Source organism: Aspergillus saccharolyticus (genome assembly GCF_003184585.1).
Source record: "Aspergillus saccharolyticus JOP 1030-1 unplaced genomic scaffold BP01scaffold_15, whole genome shotgun sequence".
Classification (NCBI taxonomy): Eukaryota; Fungi; Ascomycota; class Eurotiomycetes; order Eurotiales; family Aspergillaceae; genus Aspergillus; species Aspergillus saccharolyticus.
The window spans coordinates 305844-327854 of record NW_020290625.1 but is presented as its reverse complement, the minus strand read 5'-3'; the positions used below and the strand labels follow the sequence as shown (position 1 = coordinate 327854).

At 53.2% G+C, this 22011-nt stretch overlaps 8 protein-coding genes across 8 annotated transcripts; 3 read left to right on the top strand and 5 right to left on the bottom strand.

The window, feature by feature from the left end:
- Window positions 1–251: 251 nt before the first annotated feature.
- Window positions 252–3389, bottom strand: BP01DRAFT_296700 (Rho family guanine nucleotide exchange factor CDC24; the record flags this gene model as incomplete). The annotated part of the gene is made up of 4 exons (XM_025571856.1): window positions 252–1579; window positions 1736–1922; window positions 2098–2346; window positions 2415–3389. 4 exons carry the CDS (start codon window positions 3387–3389, stop codon window positions 252–254), a joined length of 2739 nt encoding a protein of 912 aa, XP_025431290.1.
- A 2179-nt stretch (window positions 3390–5568) lies between these two features.
- On the top strand, window positions 5569–8908 carry BP01DRAFT_340673 (F-box and WD domain protein). The gene is made up of 2 exons (XM_025573411.1): window positions 5569–5982; window positions 6105–8908. The coding sequence occupies exons 1-2, from the start codon at window positions 5745–5747 to the stop codon at window positions 8570–8572; spliced, it is 2706 nt and encodes a 901-aa protein (XP_025431289.1). The 5' UTR covers window positions 5569–5744; the 3' UTR covers window positions 8573–8908.
- A 90-nt stretch (window positions 8909–8998) lies between these two features.
- On the top strand, window positions 8999–9669 carry BP01DRAFT_48715 (uncharacterized protein). The gene has a single exon (XM_025579893.1). The coding sequence runs from the start codon at window positions 9032–9034 to the stop codon at window positions 9491–9493; it is 462 nt and encodes a 153-aa protein (XP_025431288.1). The 5' UTR covers window positions 8999–9031; the 3' UTR covers window positions 9494–9669.
- A 35-nt stretch (window positions 9670–9704) lies between these two features.
- On the bottom strand, window positions 9705–11390 carry BP01DRAFT_382747 (uncharacterized protein; the record flags this gene model as incomplete). Its single annotated transcript, XM_025577389.1, has 1 exon — window positions 9705–11390. The coding sequence occupies one exon, from the start codon at window positions 11388–11390 to the stop codon at window positions 9705–9707; it is 1686 nt and encodes a 561-aa protein (XP_025431287.1).
- A 448-nt stretch (window positions 11391–11838) lies between these two features.
- On the bottom strand, window positions 11839–14933 carry BP01DRAFT_296699 (involucrin repeat protein; the record flags this gene model as incomplete). Its single annotated transcript, XM_025571855.1, has 5 exons — window positions 11839–11949; window positions 12012–12644; window positions 12699–13028; window positions 13263–14702; window positions 14775–14933. 5 exons carry the CDS (start codon window positions 14931–14933, stop codon window positions 11839–11841), a joined length of 2673 nt encoding a protein of 890 aa, XP_025431286.1.
- A 1132-nt stretch (window positions 14934–16065) lies between these two features.
- On the top strand, window positions 16066–18243 carry BP01DRAFT_356793 (putative cell surface receptor/MFS transporter (FLVCR)). Its single transcript, XM_025575038.1, has 4 exons — window positions 16066–16400; window positions 16503–16615; window positions 16696–17044; window positions 17120–18243. Exons 1-4 carry the CDS (start codon window positions 16269–16271, stop codon window positions 17999–18001), a joined length of 1476 nt encoding a protein of 491 aa, XP_025431285.1. The 5' UTR covers window positions 16066–16268; the 3' UTR covers window positions 18002–18243.
- Window positions 18244–18455: 212 nt separating this feature from the next.
- On the bottom strand, window positions 18456–19530 carry BP01DRAFT_356792 (cytochrome b-c1 complex subunit 6 family protein). The gene is made up of 2 exons (XM_025575037.1): window positions 19009–19530; window positions 18456–18937 (listed from the first exon to the last, which is right to left on the bottom strand). Exons 1-2 carry the CDS (start codon window positions 19316–19318, stop codon window positions 18873–18875), a joined length of 375 nt encoding a protein of 124 aa, XP_025431284.1. The 5' UTR covers window positions 19319–19530; the 3' UTR covers window positions 18456–18872.
- Window positions 19531–20119: 589 nt separating this feature from the next.
- BP01DRAFT_398788 (uncharacterized protein) lies at window positions 20120–21293 on the bottom strand (the record flags this gene model as incomplete). Its single annotated transcript, XM_025578546.1, has 2 exons — window positions 20721–21293; window positions 20120–20635 (listed from the first exon to the last, which is right to left on the bottom strand). Exons 1-2 carry the CDS (start codon window positions 20883–20885, stop codon window positions 20120–20122), a joined length of 681 nt encoding a protein of 226 aa, XP_025431283.1. The 5' UTR covers window positions 20886–21293.
- Window positions 21294–22011: the final 718 nt, after the last annotated feature.

The following is a 22011-nucleotide window of genomic DNA, read 5'->3' as shown; positions in this document are numbered from 1 at the left end:
AATCCAGCGAGATGACGAGGTTTCGCACGGAGAGCAACCAGAAAACAGCACCGGCAAATGGTTTGGTGATGGTAGAGCCATCTCTGTCCAACTCATACAGTACAGGTGATATTGGCAGTAATCGAGAAACACAAGACGAACAGATGCGAGGAGGGGGAATAAATGGAAGACGAAAGCAAGAAAGACTGAGAAAGTTGGAGAAGTTTGTCTGGCTGAAGCATGCCCGGCTCTATTTTGGCGCTTTACCACACCTAGGTCTCAACTGCCTGGCAGTACAACTGAATCTCCCCTACTTGGCCCTTGGCGAGCATATCACGCTGCTGCTCCCGCCATTCCAGGAATGCAAGCTGCACGGCTTCGTCGCTGTCGATAGTCACGAAATCTCCGTCCTCATCGCGGTATCGCAGTCGGACTGATTTGCTCCCTATCGACTTGCTGGTGAATCGAGCCAGTTTCGCGTCGACTCGGTCGATCAGCGAACGGAACATGATATTGCTCGCAATAACCAACGTAACATAATTATCATCGAAGTTAACCTTCACTTTCAGTTGTGTGGGCATCAGTGGTTCCTCATCAGGCTCATAGCTGAGCGGGGAGGTTGGTTGATCGGTGGCTGATGTGTTGGGCCGATGATCACCATATTGCGGTTCATTGAAGTGGGTGGGAGAGACATGCTGGGGATTGGAAAGGTGGTTGTTTCGGATGGGCAGTTGAGTATTGGTGGGAGAATTGTTCTGGCTTCGGTTGACTTGCACCTTCATGTTGGCCATATGGGCAGGAATCGGGGGGACGGGGACATTGTCAGTGTTTTGCATGTACCGACGAACCTCCGGGTTATGAATATCAGGACTGCTAGCGGACCGCATCCGCTGAGCCATGCCGTTAGCGGACGATCCCGACATTGGAGGTAGTGAGGGGCGCTGGGCACTTCGTCCGTTCGGGGCGCCATTGAAATAGGGATTGGAGCTGGGTCCGTCTCTGGATGTAGCTCGAGATAAGGCAGGAGCCGTGTAGCGAGGGTGGTCTTCGCTCCAATTGTTGGTGGGTGTGGCCTGTCGGCCGCTGAAGTATCCGGTTGATTGCGAACTGGACCGAGTCGATGGGGTTTCAGCGACCGGAGAAAAATAAGAATTGGCATTTCTCTCGGCCGGTGACATGCTACCACCAGGAAACTGGGTGTGAACCGACAAACTGGGGTCAGGCACGGGAAAGCGAGGCGGACGACCGACCGGACCAGAGGCACCACTGCCGCCTGTCGCTGAGCGTGTCCGAAGACTCGTGCTAGAAGCGTTACGGCTCATGGGAAATTCGGAGAAGAATGCGGCTTCCTGAGTTGCAGCCTGCTCCTCATCATATTCCTGCTGATATGGGTTGGGCATATTGGCCATGGACCTCATATATGTGAATTCAGTTTCTGATGTGCTGGTGTTACGGGCGCTGCGCTGCTCCGCTTGAATAGACCGCTGGGCTTCAATGTCCCTGCTCCACTTGCGCATAAGGTCTTCGTTCTGGTAGCGAATGATGAAGTTGTCGACGACGCCTGGATCTCCTTTCCAAAAGATCTGGATGCGGTAGGATCCTGGGGGCGAAGAGTCAGAACATGAATCACACTGAGGAATTGGATCTCCTCGCGCATGCCCTCATGCAAAAGACGAGACCTCTAACAGAAAGAGAGAAAGCAGAACAAAAGAGGTAGGGGCAAGATGGGGGCGAGATAGTCAAATGGAGTCCATACCTGGCTTTGGCATGCACAATACGTCCGTCACATTTGCCATATAGATGCGACCCTTAAGTTGAAGACGTGGTTTGCCCTTGGCAGTCATTGCTGGCTTGTCCTTCCCAACCATCAACTTTGTCTTCTGCTTATTAGGATTGATATCCTTGCAACATAGAAGAATCCGTTCGAAAAGGTATATGTGATACTATGTGGGTCATTCTGAAGTCAGCCAGAATTCCTCAAGAGCTTTGGAAGCCATTAAATCCATGCAAACCGAGCAGAGCCAACTTCCTACTGGGGGTGCAGGATCGGAGAGATCAAAGAGGAAGCTATAGTCCCAGGACACGGATTGCTCCCATAAAGTTCAAGCGGCTACTGACCTCTCTTTCGGAATCTTTTCCGTTGTCCCCTTTGATAACAGAGAAAGTGCCGAATCGTAGGAGATCTCCAAAGGCCTCTATTTTAAGGGTCTTCCAATCGTCGACGCGGTCATCCAAATCTTTAACCGCCGTTTGCAAGTGTTCCTTGTCAATGGCGTCATTTGCGCAGTCAAGAACTGATTGGATGGCATCGATCGCCCGCTGAATATCGGTTTGGAGCTCTGGGTCTTCGACCTGTTTGCCGAGTTCCTATTGAATAGTTAGCGGCGAGGGGGTTCCAAAGGATGATTTGTGAATGGACCGGAAGACGACTTTACCTTCAGCATCAAAGGATATTTGGTCAGACGCTGAAAAGGTTTGACGAAGAAGCCGTTTAGCGTTGCGGGTTGCGCCACCATTTGTTGCAAGTCTAAAGACCGTGGGGCAACTCGAATCTTGTCCCATTCCCTCAGGCAAACCTCGTCACATCTCAGCTGATTCGCGATAAAAGGCTCGTATTGTTTGAACGCCTCCTCATGCTGTATGAACAATTCGCCCCAATTCTGTCTCTCTTCCGGTAAAGCGTAGTGCTGCTCGATCCTGATCAAAAACCGCTGCGCGAAATCCAAAAGGTTGTTCAGATTCAGGAAGATCTGATGACTATGGTCTCCTGTAAGGGCTCCCGTTTCTTCCAATTCCTTCTTCAGCGCTTGGAGATTCTGCAGATGGTGAACGTAGTCGCGCTCTGTTTCCAATAGTTCCTTCAGGATGTGCTCTCGTTTGGTGAGCTTGACGGCGCCTGTTACCGGAGCACGTGCTGCATCGCCCGACGGTCGCTTCAACTGTCCTTGCATCTCCAGGATGTCCAGAACACGATTCACCATCTTGATCACTTTGAGGAAGCCGGTGGTATTTTCCCCGTAAAGATCAGTAATCAAGAAGCAGTCCTGTTGGGGAAATGCGAGTTCTTGCAGAGAGGCCTGCAGGAATTTGAAGGTGGCGGCCTTGGGGCGTTTGGCCTCGGGCACCTTGGCGGGATCAATCTCCAGATTCTCATCGGGACCGGAAGCGTTGTAGATGGCCAAGAGGGGATATCCGTTTCGCAAGCAGTTCCAGAGCGAAGCCACGGGATCGGTATTGCCTTGCACCAAGTCGGCCTCTTCCATCTCCTGCAAATGAGGCTCGAAGTTGGGGACCTCTGCTAAACGCTTCTTGAGATTGACGCAACTCTGGTATATGGATTCCCCGCCACGGCGGTTGATGATGTTGTCCTCGGCGATAGGACCGCCATTTGAAACGACGGTCTCGGCCATCGCGTGTTGAGGCCCAGTAAGACCGGGTAGGGAGGGATGGGGGGGGTGGAAGTCGAATCTGCGCAGCAGATCACGGGCAGAGGGGCGTGGACGGGAACGACAGGCGTGGTTGCACAGGGAACAGCGAGTTGAGCATGGATCACTGAAGGCGAGCCGGTGGACCGATGCGGGATGAATGGGAACAAGCGAGCAGCTAGGGAAACTTAGAGTGGAGATAGTGGTACGGTTCACTATCCCTAAGTGAGTCAGTCAGTTTGCCCGCAAAGCTGGTTCTTCCGTGTCTCGACTCTCTGCGGGAGAGTCGCCAGGAGCGGATCGGAAATGGATAAATACCTCTGTGCTGAAGGAAAGTTGCGCGGGGTGAGAAAATCACAACTGCAGTAGACTGTCACCTCCTTCTGACCATCTATTAATAATTTGGGGTTTCTTTCTTTAGAGCGGCGAAGGGTGCCAGGTCTGAATTTCCGACCCTTGCGGGCGACAGTGGCTCTCCTTTTCTTCTTGATCGAATAGAAGGAGATTAGTAAAGATTGTCCCAGGGGAGATCAGCCCAAGGGAGGTCAAACGTGATATTTAGTCAATGAACAATTCAAAAAAGAAAGAGGGCGGGGTAAGGAGATTGCCGCTGCAGCCAGGCAAGCGCAAATTGACTTTGTTAGGAGAGTGAGATAGGGACTGCGACCGAGATAGGCCGGGTGGAGGTTGAGGTTGTGGTTGTGGTTGTTGGTTGTGATTCTGTAAAGGTGGTTCTAGTAGTGATTGGAGAGAGGGAGGGGAGCGGAAGGGAGTGGGAGAAAAAGAGGTGGGGGGGGGGGACAAAAGATGGAGGATGATGGATCGAATTTGCTTTGGCCTTTGGGTCGGCTCGGGTTTGCCCCTCAACCAAGCAGAAGATTAGTCTAGTAGTAGTTGGAAGAATGGATGGATGGTGTTACAGCCGCGGCGGCGGGAGGGGGGCAAAAAGAATCAACAAGAAACCGCACGAGGGCAATGACAAATTGCGTTCAAGGAAGGGGAAAAGGAATGAAGCAGAAGAGATTTCCAAGTAGAGAGAAAGAGAGAGAGAGAGAGGAAGAGTCAGAGAAGAGGGAGAAGGACAAAAGACGGAGGTACTCGGAATAGAACGAGAGCAAGAAGAACAAGGGGGGAGAGGGGGAGAGTAGGATGGAAAAGATTCCCGCGGAGGAGGATAGGAGGATTTGAAAAAGGAGGGATTTAAAAAGAAAAGGAGAGGCAGACAACCAACTCTGCCTACGTCTGACGAGAAGATCAATAAGTAGTATCCGTGAATTGTTGATTTGAGTGGGAGTATAGGGGTGAGTGAGTGAGTGAGTGTTTTGTGTGTGTGTGTGTGTGTGTGTGTGTATGTGTGAAGATAGATAGAGAGGAGAAGTTGACAAGAGGAAGGGGACAAAAAGTTTGAGGTTGGATATCGGATTAATGAATGATCTTCGCAGGGAATAATCACGCCTCTATTCTAGGCTTTTAGACTGGTGTAGGTAACTAACTACTAGATACTAAACTAACTAATGCTCCAACTGGACGAATTGAAAAGCATGAAGACAGAGGAGATACCACCACCAATGATTTGGGACTGTATTCATCCTCACATACGCGGAGCATACCACCCAAGACATACCAAGGCAAGCTGAGATGTCAAATGCGTTTCATCTTCCTTACAGGGCTATTTGTTTTGCATGAGTTCCGGCCGCTCTCCTTGCTGGATAAGATGAATGTAATCCATTGTAACTACAACAGGTACCGAGTAAGTACTTACTTACTCCATACTGACTGTGTCTGATGGCAAGTTTGGATGGATGTACTTCCAGTCCAGCCAATGTGCTTTGAAACAACCCCGGGTGGATCAATTTCGGCAACCCGCACCGTAACCCAATCGAGTCAATCTGACGTGACGAGGTCAACTCATTCAGTGCCATCCCAGTTCATCCAGTTTACTGCCTGACTTGACTCTCTCTCTCTCTCTCTCTCTCTCCCTTTTCTCTCTTTTATAATTCCTCCGCAAATCACTACATTCCTCGAGTTTCAGTCATCTTTATCCTCTTCTATTCTCTTCCGACTGACTTCCTGCTAATCTCACAGTTACTCTCTCTCTCTCTCTCTCTCTTCTATCTTGACTCTTCCCCTCTCTTCTGCTTCCCCCTTCCCCCTTCTCCCCGCCCGCCTCTCTCTATCCCTTTTCATGTGGTGTTTGTTATCCCCGATTTAGCTCCCTCTAACCCCACACCACAACAACCCGCGCTGGTTCCCAGCCCTGTCGATTGACTTGAAACAAACCAGAGCGAATGCAGAATATTCTTTGAGAAATCTCTGCAAGGTAGTGAGTGAAGCGCCCTCATGGCTCGAAGGTCCTCTAGGTCCGCTCCTAGCCCTCTTCTTCCTCCGCATGAACCTACCGACACCTACTCTGCCGAACTCCCCGACGCCCCCTCGCTGTCGGCGACTTTCAGGCTGGACGAGGGGTATTCCGATGAAACAAAAAGTCAAGCCGAGAAGGATTTGGCGATTCTCGCAGCCGATGAGTGGATGACTCTCCAAGAGTGGGTTCTCACGCACAGTGAGACGGAAAGAGCTGGTAAGTTTAATAACTGGTCTTCCCGGTTCCCCGACCCGCAGGATGTCTTACAAGTTACCACCGGACTGGGGCTGCGGCCATCACCTTGCATACTAATCAGCCCGCAATCTCTTGCCATGTAGAGCTCGCCTACAATCTCCTTCGATCCATGCGCGCATCCACCGTCGCCTCGGTGATCGAGCGACTGGCACCGCGCCTGCACATGGATCCCGTGCAGAAGCTGCCGCCTGAAATCACCTCCGAGATCTTCTCCTATCTCGACCCTCAAACATTGTTGATGGCTGCCCTGGCTTCGCGTGCCTGGCGGAATCGCATTTCCGACTCACGCTTGTGGAAAGATCTGTATATCAACGAAGGCTGGAGGGTGGATATGGATGCTATTCGCACATTTGAGCAGGAACACTCGGGTCTTACATCACCTCAATTGCGGAAATCCCGCTCTAGGCATACAGATCCGGATAGTGGCGAGCCGAAGCAAAAGAAGCGGGTACCGCCCAGCTGGTTGAACTCACGGATAGCCGAAACTCCCGGTCGGAAAGCGAGACAGGAGACTGGGCAAAGGCATGATGTGCAAGAGGCAGATACTGAAGGAGATCAATACATGGGAGAAGCCTCAACCGAGCGAGGCACGTTGTTCACTCCGGAACAGCAAATGACAAGCCCGACAAGACGGCGCGAATCTCAATCGACAATGACTCAACCCAAACCAACCCTGACCGGTCCATTAGCGACTATGCGTCGTCCTAACTCCTCACTGCTGATCCGGATGCCCAATGGTGCGGCTAAGATCAACTGGCTCCATCTGTACCGGCTACGAAGGAAACTGGAGGAGAACTGGGCCAAAGGACGATTCACGAACTTTCAACTGCCACATCCGTCGCATATGGAAGAGGCTCATCAAGAGTGTGTCTACGCGATTCAGTTCACAGGCAAGTGGTTGGTCAGTGGTAGTCGGGACAAGACCCTCAGAGTCTGGGATCTAGATACCAGGCGCCTGTGGCACCCACCTCTTCTGGGCCATACCAAGTCAGTCCTGTGTCTCCAGTTTGATCCTCGTCCCTCGGAAGATATCATCGTGTCGGGTAGTAGCGATAAGAGCGTTATAATATGGCGATTCTCCACCGGTGAGAAGCTTCACGAAATCGCAGCCGCCCACGACGACTCCGTCTTGAACCTTCGATTTGACGAGCGGTACATTGTAACTTGCTCCAAGGACACGCTCATCAAGGTCTGGAGCCGGCACCAGCTCTCCGCAGCCGATAAAGACTACCCTAGCGTGTTCTTCGGCTCGGGGGTAACCTATCCATCCTACATAGTCGATACCGCAGAGATGCCTTACCCAATCCTGGAGGCCGAGATTGCCAACGGCCACATCCAGAGCTTAGCCCCATACACCCTCCTAATGACCATAGACGGACATACCGCCGCAGTGAATGCCATTCAACTCAACGAGGATGAGATTGTCTCCGCCTCGGGTGATCGACTGATCAAGGTCTGGAATCTCCGCAACGGGGCTTGCAAGAAGACCGTAATCGGCCATGAGAAAGGAATTGCATGCGTTCAAGTGGACAATCGTCGAATCATTAGCGGCAGTAACGACGACACCGTCCGGATCTTCGACCATGCCTCGGGCGCAGAGGTAGCCTGTCTCCACGGACACGGCAATTTGGTCCGGACCGTCCAAGCCGGCTTCGGGGACCCGCCAGGCGCGGAGGAGACGCTTCGACTCGAAGCTCTCGCCGTTGACAACGCATTCCGCGACGCTCAACTCGCCGGCACCAACGTCGATCTTGGCCCACGGGCCCTCCGCCGAGCGGGCTATCAACAGAATACTACCGGCTCGCGAGACCCTCGTGACATCAAAGCCCTGGGCGCGAAAATCCCTCCCGGAGGTGGCGGCAGCAGATGGGCTCGTATCGTTTCCGGCTCCTACGACGAGTCCATCATCATCTGGAAGAAATGCAAGGAAGGCCGTTGGGTGGTTGGCCAGCGACTCCGGCAAGAAGACGCCGCTGCCAGCGCGGCCTACGTGGCCTTCGATTCTGCTGCTCGTGCGGCTACCGCTCGATCGAACGCCTTCGCCCAACAGCAGCAGCAGCAGCAGCAGCAGCATCCACAAGGCGCTAGCGCCGCAGCAGCGGCAGCACAGGGTCAACCCACGCCAACCGCAGCAGTCCCACCCCCAGCACCTCAAGGAGGTGGCGGTGGACCCTTGCAAACTCTCCAGGCCCTAACAGCCCGGTTGGCCGGGCAGGCTCAGCCACAGCAACCAGGAGGAACCGTCCCCAGCAGAGCCCAGCCTCAACCCCAACCGCCCGTGAACGGCACCGTCAACCCAGTCCTTCACCCTCACCCACCCCCTCCTCAGCAGCAGCAGCAGCAGCAGCATTCTCAACACCACCGCCCCCGCCACCACCAGGCCCGCAACGACCGTGACCCTAGCACCATCCCCACGTCACGAGTCTTCAAGCTCCAATTCGACGCGCACAAGATCATCTGCTCGAGTCAAGACCCGCGCATCGTGGGCTGGGACTTTGTCGGTGACGATGAGGAATTAAGGGAAGCCTGTCAGTTCTTCCGATGTCTGTAAAGGAGAGAGAGGGACAAAAGAAAAAAAAAAAAACCCTTCACCTCTTTTCCCCCTGCACTGGCATCAATAACTCCTACGCGAGCATGGTTCAAGTTTGCTTTTTGCTTCCCCAACGAAATGCAAACGAGGAGAAAAAAAGGAGGATTAAGCCATAGTCTTACTGAGAAAGCATGCATGCATGCATGCAACGCCAGCACCTCGAAGACACTCCTCTCTTCTCCTTCGCCTTGGCCGAAATTCTTTCCGCGAAAGGGTTTCTGCAAGTATGATAGCACAGTACATCCAGCACCCGATATACTGCATATGATGGATTTCACCTCGAAACTTTTCTTTTCTAAAAAAAAAAAAAAAAAAAAAAAAAAAAAAAAAAAAAAAAAAAAAAAAAAAGGGGGGGGGGGGGGGGGGGGGGGGGGGGGAAAGCAGGGTGCTTTGTAACCCTTCTACTTCCTTTTTGTCTAAATGGGTTCGTCCCGGTGGAGAGGGGTTCGGAGGGAACAACCTACATATAGGCAAGCCCCTCCCATTCTCCATTTACAAAGTACTACTACTGCTTTTCCCTTTTTGCTTCTGCTTCATCACTTTGTGATTTCCTTCTGGCATGGTCTTTACTCTCATAGCATGGATGATCGACCAGTTCCTCCTTACTTTACCTTAACATACTTTGTGTATCTATTTCAGTGGAGCTTTCTTTCTTTTTTTTTTTTTATCCACAGCATCCGCGGGGCATATTTGGAGCGAAGGAGTTGGACTGGGGCTCATTCCTCGATTCGTCTTGAAGACATTCGTCGTCGGTTACTTGGTTTGCATTTACATTCACTGATTCATATCTCCTTTCCCAATTTGTCATTTTTTCCCTGGCCATTCATGACAAAAAGGTTAATGATAGCGGTTGATTTCTTGCACCTTTTCTTTTTTCAATAGGGATGGTTATATGTACGTCTTGATTCGCACGCACTGCATCGCATTGGAGGTATAGCCTGGACAGCCATTCGTAATACTATACTATCTCTGCAGACGAGACATGAACAAGCTTCCATCCAAATCCGCCATTGCGGCGTAGCTCCTGCTGGACTATTGAGCCACGAAGTAGTGAATTTTCCACCCCCAAAGTCCACGGTACAGTCGACGAGTGCTAGTTCAACAAGCGGCCCATGGCAACGGCATTGCGCAATGCAAATTGATGGACAAACTGCCACGCTTCCGAGAGCCATTGCATCGGGTGCTGAGCTGATTGTGCCGCTTCCGCTTCCGCTTCTTGGTCTCCCCGAATCGGCGCTGCCGAAGCATCATTTGACGTGTGGCTGCGAGCAGTTTCATAGGTTTCATGAGAAGATGTATTGGAGTGGACACCACTGTCCGGGTCGTGCCGGACGCCCCAGCAACAGGAGAGACAAGAGCTAACGAGCGGAGGACATTGCAGCCACGAGTCGGGCGGGGTGTTGTAGGCTAGAGCGCAGTGATCTGCTTCAGCCGATGCCGCGGGGGATTCTGTAGGGATCAGGGAGCAGGCGGCAGACTCCTGCTGTGTGATCTCCGACTCCTGGTCATCCACCGTACTCATACGGTGTTGCTGCGGATTAGTCGGATTGCTAAATAGTTGAGACACGCACGTATGAAACGAGTCTATCCTGCTTGTAGTGTACGCCGTGTTTGCTGAGCAAGGCCGATGTGGGCTATGACTATCGGGGGTCTGCAGGCGAGAGACCGAAGAGAAGTGACCGTAGGCCGAATGATGACTGGCTCTGGCACCCGGGCCTATACGTGCCGGTGTTGGACGCCACGGCGCATTCCGCGCAACGTTTGTACTGCTGTACTCTCTCTTCGGTTTCCTGTCTTGTTGAACGAGGTTGCTGTGATTCGAGGTGCTCTCCTCCCGGGGGGGCGAAAGTGCCCTTTGGTGGAAAGGATGGTCCTCCATTCGCCTTACCACGCCAACCCCATGGCCGCTCTGCCGGTAAGGGAAACGACCTTGCACCGCCGTTCCATCCTCGGCCCTTGCAACGGCAGGTACCAGTCGTTGTGGCTGTGGAGGCGTGGAAGAAAAGCGGAATATCTTTCGGATCTTGTCTCCGTAAGACGCCGTTCGCGTGCGCTCGGAAGCACCACCACCACCACTATGATAAGATCTACTCGACGACGCCGCGGTGTGTTGTTGATTCTGACCATTACTGATGGTGGCGGACTGTACGTGAAAGCGAGAAGAGTAGTTCACAGCTTCGGGGGTGCCGAAAGTCGGGAGTCCCGGGGGGGTGGGCGACCTTACAGGAGGCGGATACGAAGGATAGACAGGATTTGCTGACCACTCGTACTCAAGCCATTGAGAGGACTTGGAGGCATCATCGGTATCATTGAGGCTGGCGGATTTTGGAAGGTGTAGGACGTCAAAGAGGTTTCGTTTCAGCGACCCGTCCTGAGGCGAGGCCACTACTGCTTTCCCTTCGTCGACGGACAGAATGCGACTGTGACCTGCAGGATGAGGATGCCAGCCAGGAGACGAGGTATTTTTCTCGGTCAAAGATCGAGGGTTTCGGCATGGCGGGGGTGGAATCCCCGTGCTCTGCACTGGTTGAGCTGCCAATCTGCTATCCAAATCTCGGTGGATCTTCTTAGCTGAGCCCGGTCGATGCGAACACTCCTCCGAAGTAGAGTATGCCCTGATGGCGTCGAAAATGTAGCTCTCCTCACTAGGAATGGAATCTGCAAATTCCAAGTGAGAGTAACGTGCCATGCTGACGGCGGTAGTATGGCCAGCGGAGGAGACTTCGCCATTGGCAGGCCGACCACGTTGCAGGACATACTCTTGAGCCTGAGGATCCATACTGCAAGGAGAGTGAGGGAGGCATTTGGCAGATTCTATTCGCGTCGTGGGATTCGGGATTGACGAGGTTGTGGAAGCAGTTGCAAGACATGCGAACCGGTGCGGACTGTTGCGCCTTCCCTCTCTGTTCGGAGGAGAAGGTCTGTCTGTCTGAAGCAGAAGGCGCGATAAAAGACACGAAACGACAGATCTTTTAGTTGATCATCACTAACTCCTGGATGCAATGCTGGCTGATAGACTCTATCTATGTACACAAGCAGTTCAGTCAAGCAACCGCGAATAAAGGCCCGAGATTAGTACAAGCAAGATGGAATATACAGGCAGAGATTAGGAGGGGGGCCTTGCAATATGTACGGGGAAAGGGAAGAAAATTAATGACAAGTCAAGCACCCCGCTGTAAGCTTATCGGGAGAAAGTAAAGAGGAATGGAAAACTTCGAGGATCGTGATCATCCGGCTGGAACAGGCTGACCCACAACAGGTTTGCCCGTCAGACTGGCGATCTCCTTGTTGAGATTCCGAATTGTAGTCTCCAGCCGACGGCGCTCGTCGTAATCCGCCTAGTTGTTCAGTGGTCAGCTTTGAGGCACACTAGATGGCGAATGAGAGGTGGAATACGTACCTTGCGTATCTTCAGGTTCTCGGAACGCGTGTCTCGCATCATCTTCTTAAACTCATTCTTGAGCACCATGGTGGACGTGGTCTCATGGCCATCGCGTCCGCTGCCCATCCAATTGATTCGTTCCTCATTGAGCTGTGTCTCCAGCTGTTCGCAACGGTCGCGCAGGGTGTCGATGACTCCCTCAAACTGCTCGCGTTCCTTCTCGAATTCGATGCTGGCCTTGGTCATCACTTCGTAATCGTCCACCGTATCTCGAAGTTCCCGCTCCAGCAACTCCACTCGGTGCTGTAGATCACTACTGCCCGGCTTTCCGGCCTTGAGCGCCGCAAGCTCCTCAGCCAGCTCCAGGTTTCGGGTATTCAGCTCGTCGAACTCCCTCTGGATTGCGGGATTGGCTGCAATGTCAGCTGCCCGCTGGGCCCGCGTACCATATGCACCGTCCAGCTCGGCCTTAGCCATCGTCAGCTCGGTCTGAGCCCGGACAACTTCACCTTCCATCTCCCGCAGCTCCGCCTGTAGACGAGAGCAATCGTTCTCTGCTTCTGCGCGCGCCTCGGTCACTTGCTTGATGCGCGACTCCAGAGCCTCGACGTCACCCCGGAGCTGGCCCAGAACCGTCTCAAGTTGCGAAACCTCGTTTTCAGCCTTGATGCGTGCATCTGTAGCCTCTTTCAACTGCGCTTCCACACTGGCGCGGAATTGACCCATTGATTCTTCCAGTCGAGCAACCTCACTCTCAGCGTGTGCGCGTGCATCGACGGCCTCTTTGACTTGAGCATCTGTCTCATCGCGGGTTTGCTGCAGCGCCTGCTGTAATTCCAGAAGTTGCTGCTCGGCGTCCTGACGGGCTTGCGTTGCCTCCGCTTGCGTGTTTGCTGTACTCTGCAGTTCGTCGATAACCGCTTGCAGACGGCTAATTTCATCATCAGTCTTGGAGCGCAGTGCGTTTAACTCCTCCGTGTGGGCGTTGGCCTGGGATTGAAGCTGCGCATGATGGGCTTCTGTGAGCGCTTCCCTCTTGGATTCGGTTTCCTGCTCATGTTGACTAAGTACTGCTTCTAACCGGGTCGCTTCACTTTGATGCTGCTCAAGCTCTGTTTGCAGCCGGGTAGCCTCGCTTTGATGTTGATCAAGCATCTCCTGCAAGCGTGTTGCTTCACCCTCCGCCGCTGAACGTGCGCTGGTGAGCTCCTCAAGGCGAGCCTCATGGTGCGATTGGAGTTCGCCAATGTGGGCTTCCAGGCGAGCCACCTCACTTGCGGCGTGCGCATGTGCCTCGTGAGCCTGAGCCTGAGCATCTCTTTCCCGCTTGAGATCTTCAAGGACACTTTCCAGGCGTTCGACCTCGGCTTCGGCGCGTGCACGAGCTTCCTGCTCCGTGGTCAGGGCCTTCGAGGTGTCCTCCATAACGTGCTGTTCTTGGTGATTCTCCAGCTCCTGACGCAAAGCGGTAACTTGCTCCATCGCCTCTTCCAGGTCGTCTCTGAACCGCTGGTTCTCATTCTCGGAAAATTCGAGATCTTTCCGGACATGCGCCAGCTGCTGCATCAAATCCGCGATGTGCGCATCCCTCTCGGCGTCCGACTTGGAGTTCAGTTCGCGCTGCTGTTGAATCTGCGTGGTCAAGATGCTTTTCTGCTCGAGGAGCTTCTCAAGTCGGTCTTCGAGACCAGTGATACCAGCCTGGAGGTAGGACAGATGCTCTGCTGGGGTGGCGCTGGGGGAGTCGGGTGGTGGAGGAAGACTTTGGGCCCCTGGCATGCCCGACTGCTGAATGATCTGGTGTAGTCGAGCGTTGACCTCGCCGAGCTGCTGCTGGGAATCATCCTCCAAGGACCGCGTCTGCGACTGGCTGCTCGGGGGATGTGCAGTGAGACTTCCCAGGGTGTTCTCGATATATGCCAAGTACGCTTCCATCGCTGCAGTTGGATTCGCCCCCGGGGGTGGCTGTGGGACTGGCTGAAGGTCCGCGACGGCATGCGACTGTTGGATCAAATCATATAGTCTGCCGCTCCAGAATTCCAATCTCTTTTCCGTATCCTGGACCGCCTCGAGTCCAAGTCCGTGCAAGCCTTGTCCGGCATGGTCGTCCCGAGGGCCGGATGGTTGGTAGAAACTCCGATCATCAAAGTCATCGAGACTATCGCGGATATTGTGACTGGCCAGGCTCTCCGGGGTATGAGGCACATTGTTCTTCAGATTCTTCTTCAGGCCCTTGTGCGTCATCTGCAGAATCCCGGCCGTGTGCTCCAGCAGCCTGTTATTGACCTGCTGCACCCTGCGCTCCAGGTCCCCGATCTCCTGAGAAAGCTCTTCGCACTTGCGCGTGCTTAGCGCCAGCTCCTCATCCGTCTTGTCCATGGTGGCCTCATGGTGGCCAATCAAGCTTCGGTGGGATCTCGGGGAGGCCGCGGGGTCGTCCCTGCCATTGACCGAGGGGCTTTTGGGGGTGTAGAGCCGGCTCAGCGACATGGCAGCGTCGCGCAATTTCATTTCCAGGGCCAACTTGCGTTTTGCGGCGTTCAAGCGACTGTTGAGGACCTTTTGCTCTTTTTTCAGTCCCTCCACTTCCTCCAGCGACAGGATCTCGTAGTGGATGCTGTCGCTCATCGCGGTCTCCGTGAGCAGGTACATGGCGACAGGGTCATGGGTGTGGAGTAGGGCGGAGTTTCGGGGAAGGTTCGTGTTCAGCTGCAGGGGGCCGTGAGAAATCAGTATGCGACTGGGGAGACGTGTCCGACTATAGGGGAGTAAGTCACGAACCGGATTCACTGGCGACTTGCCCCGTTGCTGGGGGTCGGAGGCATCACGGTAGCTGTTCCTCAGCATTTGAGTTGGGGGCGGTTGCGAAGCGCCATAGGAGGCTGAATGCCGGGGGTCGCCGTACGACGACAGGCTGGACCGAACATCAAGACCGTTCATGATGATATGTCTGCGTTGCAAGTGTCGAGGAATGGGAAAAGAGGGAGCGGTAGCGAGGTCGGAGGGGGGTGGTTTAAATCGAGGGCCGGCGGATCAACAGGCAAAGGCCCATCCCGCTCCGTCGCCCGAGCAGAGAAGGGAGGATTCTTTTTTTGACGTTGGAAGAAAGGATGATGACAATTCGAGAATGAAAATTGGTAAGAAGGTAAGGGCGGTTGCAGGAGGTCAAATGGTACAATGAAGGAGGTGGGAGAAGAATAGAAAGGAGGGGGAGAGGGGGAGGAGGAACAAGAAAGGGACGGGACGGACGAGGTTCAAGTTGAAGCTGGACTGGATGGAAGAAGAATCACCGATTTGGAGATCAGCAAAAAAAAAAAAAAAAAAAAAAAAAAAAAAAAAAAAAAAGACCGGGCACTTTTCTCTCTACTTCTCTCTTTCTCTCTCTCCCTCAGTTAGCCATACAGAAAAGAAATGGAATCCACTTTAATTATCCGGACCAGCGTCCATTTAAACTATTCGGTAGGCACAAATGTGGGTGTGATCCATCAAGAAAAAGGTGGAATCGGGGGTAAAACGACAGCTCGCATTCTTTGTTCCCCTTGAGGATGATGGATGATGATATTCTGGAGGAGATCCACCTCCCTCTGCTTTTTGCCGCTGGGATGGCAGCAGGTTTGACAGGCGGGAAATCCCAGTGGAATGTCCCTTGAAGAACTATTTAGTTCTTGTGGTTGTTTTTTTCTATTATTAAACCCCCCGGAATTTCCCCTGAAACAACGGATTCGCTGGTCGGGCTCCACTATTGCTGTCTTGTATTCCTCCCCTGTTGTATACGTTGTATACTCCGTACAGAGAAGATAAGAGAGAGAGAGGATGAGGCAGCTGCTGATTGACGATGATCTTCATCACACCCTCGGGATATTTGGGTGATACTCGACACATCACAACACAGCCCTACCACTGATTAAGTTAGATGTAACTGCAGTGGGTGTCGAATCAGCACGTCCAAAATTGAGATGGATGCATGGATGGATGGGATGATGTAACAACCACCCCTCTGGATGTAACCACAATTCGGCTCAAATTGAAACAATTCATCCGGGTTTGATCTGCCTCACCAGGCGGGATGAAAGGGTGCTACTGTGCCGCAGAGGAGGTGCAAATCACAAGCAACCGAGCGCACGAGTTGAATAACACTATCCCCAACCATGAGCCTATCAGCAGTAGTAGTTGTCACTACTAACTGATATGCCCCCCTCCCCCAGATTCTTGCCCACTGCACTTCCCCTCATTTTGCTTTTCACTCATTCAACCAATACCTAGCTTCTGGTCATCATGGCCACGAGGAATCAGGTTGAATCTGGGATGGATGCGCTCCCTCCATCGGGACCGGTCTACAAGGTCTACAAGCGACGATTCTGGGGGTTGAGCCAGCTGGTCCTATTGAACATCGTCGTGAGTTGGGATGTAAGTGCAAACCGTGGTCTTGCTTGCTGCATAAAAGAGAATGCGTGAATGGGAATGAATGGAATGGCGCTCTGTTAACCCACCAACCAACACACAAAACAGTGGTTGACCTTTTCCTCCATATCAACCACCGCAGCCGAGCACTTCAAGGTCTCCGAAAGCGCCATCAACTGGATGAGTACTGGCTATCTCTTCGCCTTTTGCGCCGCCAGCCCGTGAGTCGACATTTCCTCCCCATCGTCCCGCCCCATCGCAGCACTCACTGTCAAAAGCTAACATCAGAGTCATTCACCAGCATCGTCATCGTCACGCTCAACAAAGGTGGGCCGAAGCCCGCTATCATCATCACCTCCTCGCTGCTGCTGGTCGGCAATTGGATCCGATATGCGGGCACGCGAGCTCGCGGGGGCATCTTCGGGGTGACTATGTTCGGCCAGATCCTGATCGGCCTGGCGCAACCGTTCTGTCTCAGTGCACCGACGCGGTACAGCGACCTCTGGTTCTCTGGTCAGGGACGCACGAGTGCGACGGCCGTGGCGACGCTGGCCAACCCGCTCGGCGCAGCGCTAGGGCAACTGGTTGACTCGTTCTGGGCCAGCGAGCCTGACGACGTCCCCAGCATGGTGCTATACATCTCGATCATCGTAAGCTCCCTGCCCAAACCCCCCCCCGCCAGGCCAAACAACACCCCTATAACACTAAAAATCCAAAACACAAAGGCAACAGTCGCCTCTCTCCCCTCGTTCTTCCTCCCCTCCGCACCACCAACCCCACCCAGCGCCTCCTCAGCCAGCCACATCAACACAAGCGAACCAACGCCTCTTCGCCCAACCATCGCGCAGCTCCTCCGCACGGCGGAGTTTTACCTCATCCTGCTCCCCTTCTCCATCTACGTGGGCTTCTTCAACAGCGTCTCCTCCCTCCTAAACCAGATCCTCTCGCCGTACGGGGCCAGCGAAACCGAAGCCGGCATCGCCGGGGGCATCCTGATCGTAGTGGGCCTGCTATTCTCGGCGCTGATCGCCCCGCTCACGGACCGGTACAAGCACTACCTGGCGACGATCCGCCTCCTGGTGCCCATCGTCGCCGCCTCGTACATCGCGCTGGTGTTTGCCCCCGCCAGCGCCGCGGGCATCGGCGCCACCTACGCCGTGTGCGCCATCCTGGGCGCCTCCTCGTTCGCCCTGCTGCCCGTCGTCCTAGAGTTCCTCGTCGAGATCACCTACCCGTTCTCCCCGGAGGTCGGGAGCACCCTCTGCTGGACGGGCGGCCAGCTCCTGGGCGCCGTCTTCATCCTCGTGCAGGACGCCCTGAAGGCCGGCAGCCACGCGACCCCGCCGGATAACATGCGGACCGCTCTGGTCTTCTCTGCCGTCGTGGCGGCCGTGGCGGCCCCGTTGCCGGTGTGCATTGGCTTGTTCGGAAGGGCTGTCCGCCGCAGGCGCTTGGATGTGGACCGTGGGGTGAATCTCGGCGAGGAGGTGGTCGTGGACGATGAGACTGTGGACGACGCGGTCCGTCCCGACGAGAATGCCGCAGGGAGTGGTGAGGGGGAGAAAGGAAAGTCGAGGCATAAGTCGTCGGTCTCTTCGAAGCAGTAGACGTCACAGAACTAGGTAAAGGGGTTGTGTGCATGCCTTTGGCTCGGCCTGCATGTGGTCTTGGTCTGGATTTGCAATGCCAGTCACCAGCAACATGTACGAGGGCACTGGATGGATATAGGACGCGTGATGATTAGATGACTGATACCTGTTGACTTTGAAACTCGAGTCTAGTTTATCAATTTGCGTTAGTTAGTGTATAGTTGCTTCGCTACTTCCAATACAGCACAGGCATCAGAAGCATAAAAACCTACCTCTCATAGAAGACAGCACTAAAGATCCATGCTACCAAAACAAATACACCAAACTACACGGCCCGAACCCATAGCAGAAACAAATCACATTTCATCTAAAACAAAAGAGATCCAAAAGAAAAGTAAATAAAAGCACAGTTCAAACAGGCAGAGACCAGCTATCTGTACATACACAGTAGGAGATTCTCTTTTGAATCCCCCCGTTTCCCCCCGAAATTCGCATCACCTCACGAAAAGACGAAAGAGAAAAAGAAGGGTGCAATTTTCCTCCATTCTAATCGTGTTCATCTATCCATGCAGCAGGCAGGAGAGGAAAAAAAAAAACACAAGACCTAATCCGTGGTTTCAGCAGCAGGTTGACACACCCGTTTTTTTTTTTTGAACTCTCCGTCCTGGAACAACAAAAGAAAAAAGCCATCATACAACACTCTAGACTTTGACTTGAAAATGGTCGTCTTCCTTGGAGTACGAGATTTTGCCCTCTTCGTGCCCTTCCTCCGCGCGAGCGTGCTTTTCTTTCGTTGTGGTACAATCGAGATCGAGCGGTGGTCGTGACTCAGACACGTCGCGCAGGGGAGAGAGGAAAAAGAGATCCATCGTTCAAAGTCATAGCTCGTTTAGGCGAGCTGCTTCCAGAGCTTGGGGGCGGCGCACTGAGTGGCGCAGTGCGTGAGGTGGAAGACTGCATTTTCGTGATTAGTCACGTTGTCAACCTCCGAGGAGATCCCATCGAAGAACAAGAACAGAACTTACACTCCTCAACACAGTCCTCCTTGGGACCCTTGTAGTCCTCATCCTCCTCCTGCTTGGTTACGCGCTCAATGCACTCATCGAAGTGGTGCTTGTAGGGGGCGCACTGAGCGGAATTGGCGCACTCTGTTATTGGGGTAGAGACGTCAGCACAACTGGTCCAATTGAGTATGGAAAGCATTGAATTGCGCCATTCTGGCACCGCCGCCAATAACAAATGAAGGATACTTGGTGGTATCATCCGCGCGGACTCAAAGAGACAGTCGAATGTCCAGGTCCGGTGGTGTTGTCTGATATGTCGAGGACAAGTCATTGCGGCGGCGGCGGGTTCCCAGTTGTGAACTCAAAGTCGAAGCTCAATGCGACCCAAAGACAGGCATCGGCTGGTAGCAAGGAATATATCAAACTCACCCTCCTCGATCTTGGGCTTGGGGTCCTCGGGCTCCTCCTCCTCCTCTTCCTCCTCTTCTTCCTCCTCCTCTTCCTCTTCCTGGGGCTCCTCCTCGGCAGACTCCTCCTCAGCGGGGGTCTCCTCGGCGGACTCCTCGGAGGACTCTTCGCTGGAAGCAGCCTCCTCGGCGGGCTTCTCCTCAGAGGACTCGGCCTCCTGGCTGCTGGTCTCCTCGACGGCCTCGGCAGGAGCCTCAGCCTGAGCCTCGGGGAAACCGAAGGAGGAGATGACGTCGGAGAAAAAGTCGGCGAGACCCATTGTGTTGGTGTGTGGAGGGAGGAAACTGGTCACTTAATGACAACCGGGGGGAGGACCTAGGACTGGCGAAGGTGTGGGGGGTAGTGCGGTGGGCAGCAGCAACGAGCGAGTTTGGATGAGGTTGGCGGATTTGAGCTTTGGCACTTTCCCTTTGCCGTCTGGGAAAATCGGAACGCCCCGGCCGCCGGCGAAAGGCCAATTATCGCACACGTGATTGGCCAATTCCGTTCGGCAGAGGACTTGACTAATCACCACTTTACCATTGTTGACTGTACACCTTACTACCTACTCACTGTGGTTACCTCCTGTCGAAGAGATAATATACAAGCCATTCAATTGGTTTCTTAGTTGCTTTGTTCTCCGTCCTCTTTGAGCTGTTCTGGTAACACACCTACGTAATTCACATCAGCTGGCACGGCGCAATCTCGCCTCCAATTCATCCGCCACACTTTGCTGTTGAACCGTCTCATAGTCCGGGGGTGGTTCCACCAAACTGGAGTCTGTGTCTGCTGCTTCACCATGATGGCCGCGTGAACTCATCATTGGCTCGGAGGGAGCCTGCTCTCCTCCAGCACTGCTGGGACCAGAGTAGGCTGGCAGTTCATCCAAATGGATTGTGGAGAGGTCAACGTTCCGTGCTCCGCGACTGCTGGCTTGCGAGTTCTCGACCGCCTGCTGTAGACGCTCCTTGATCCGCTCAAAGTGATTGTGAAAGTCGAATGCCCCTCCTTCTTTGAATGTCACTTTGGCCTGTACAGCAGGCAAGGATGGAGGAATCCCGCCTCCAGACACGGGTTGGACCAGTGCGATCCATGCATTGGGCCCAAAAAAGGGAGCGGTGACGTGGGTATCGTGAATGTTCAGCAGTGGCGCAGAGAATGACTGGAAGGTCTCTGACTTCTGCGAAGGGATATAAACAACCTGCCCGGATCATGTTAATGATCATTTCAAGCCGCGAAAGAAAAAAAAAAAGTGCAAGAAAGGCAAGTGAGGAAGTTGGTTATACCCTTTGATTTGTCAAATAGATTTGACCTGCACTGCTCTGAATGGAAAAGGCATTTTTGCCGCCAGCTGAGCTCAGTGGTTGTATAGAGAGACTAGTGCGAGGAGGTGATTTATAGACCAGCTGTTCATGCGGCAGGCGGACAAAGCCATCCTGGTCCTGAAGCATCACCCAGCTATACAATCGCACATCAGCTCAAGAACATTGTAGGTAGTCGATAGCGGTGAGTTGGCACCGGGTTTGTCTGTATTCTTAGACACGTGATAACACCTTCGATGTACGTTGATGCAATAAAGACAACCTGGTAGGCTTCTTACTCGGGGCAAACGAGTAGACCGCCATGGGCTACTGGATGATGAAAGGGTCTTATACATACTTGATCGACATATTGGCTTATGTGACGGACTGGAAGGAGATGTTCTAGCCCTGTTGGATATATTGTCGCTCTTGGTACACGAATGACTGACCGTGGGAAGTCGTGCAAAGGGTTCCGTCACTGGCGATGGGAGAAGGGACTGGGTATGTGAAGCCAGCTCCAGGGCAACTCAAGCTGAAACAAGACGGACGGGAAGCCACAGGGGCAGGCCGTTGCTCTAAAGGTTGCAGTTCCGTTCACGGAGGTCAGCCAAAATAAGCTTGGATACTTGAAGGTTTCCCCGGAGTCATCAACAGGTCTATCGGATGATGTATATCAGATCCAAACTCGGGGGATAGTAGGATCAAGTGACGAGTGTCAAAGCACACCCCACCACGAGAATGAACAGACGTGCAGTGAGCTCAAGTATGTTTAAAGTAAGCTGCACAAAGACCTTTGAGCCAACCAAAGCCGAATAGTAATGTTGAAAAAATTATAGTTAGGTTGGAGGTGACATTGAATTGATTAATGGATGGAGAGTCTTGGAGGACAACACGGGGAGGATCCGTTCATGTAAAGCTGGGTCCGCGGGGCGGCCGTCAGGCGGGGAAATTCCCAGGCTCAACTTCCCTCAACAACAAACTGAACTCAAGGGAAAATCCAGTGAATTTCATACTCTTCTACAGGTAGTCTGGTCTTAATCATCCATATATCCCTAACTACTAGTAAGTTAGTACCTGTACATGGCACTTCAGTCACCCCAGTCACGTCGAGATCATCATCTCAAGATTGGATCACTTCGGAGCCTATGGATCCTGCACAGTATAATCCTCTGGAACAGCTTGCCGGGACTACATTCTACTGGTAGACTGCACACTAAACTAGTAAACTTATATCAAGTTTATACTCCATGCTTCATTTACATACTCCGGAGCACAT

Coding starts and splice junctions, on each gene's coding strand:
- BP01DRAFT_340673 (XM_025573411.1), top strand. CDS start 5,745: ATGGCTCGAAGGTCCTCTAGGTCCGCTCCTAGCCCTCTTCTTCCTCCG. Junction 5,983..6,104: donor CAGTGAGACGGAAAGAGCTG/GTAAGTTTAATA, acceptor CTTGCCATGTAG/AGCTCGCCTACAATCTCCTT.
- BP01DRAFT_48715 (XM_025579893.1), top strand. CDS start 9,032: ATGGGTTCGTCCCGGTGGAGAGGGGTTCGGAGGGAACAACCTACATAT.
- BP01DRAFT_356792 (XM_025575037.1), bottom strand. CDS start 19,318: ATGACTTGTCCTCGACATATCAGACAACACCACCGGACCTGGACATTC. Junction 18,938..19,008: donor GGAGGACTGTGTTGAGGAGT/GTAAGTTCTGTT, acceptor ACGAAAATGCAG/TCTTCCACCTCACGCACTGC.
- BP01DRAFT_356793 (XM_025575038.1), top strand. CDS start 16,269: ATGGCCACGAGGAATCAGGTTGAATCTGGGATGGATGCGCTCCCTCCA. Junction 16,401..16,502: donor ACATCGTCGTGAGTTGGGAT/GTAAGTGCAAAC, acceptor CACACAAAACAG/TGGTTGACCTTTTCCTCCAT. Junction 16,616..16,695: donor GCCTTTTGCGCCGCCAGCCC/GTGAGTCGACAT, acceptor GTCATTCACCAG/CATCGTCATCGTCACGCTCA.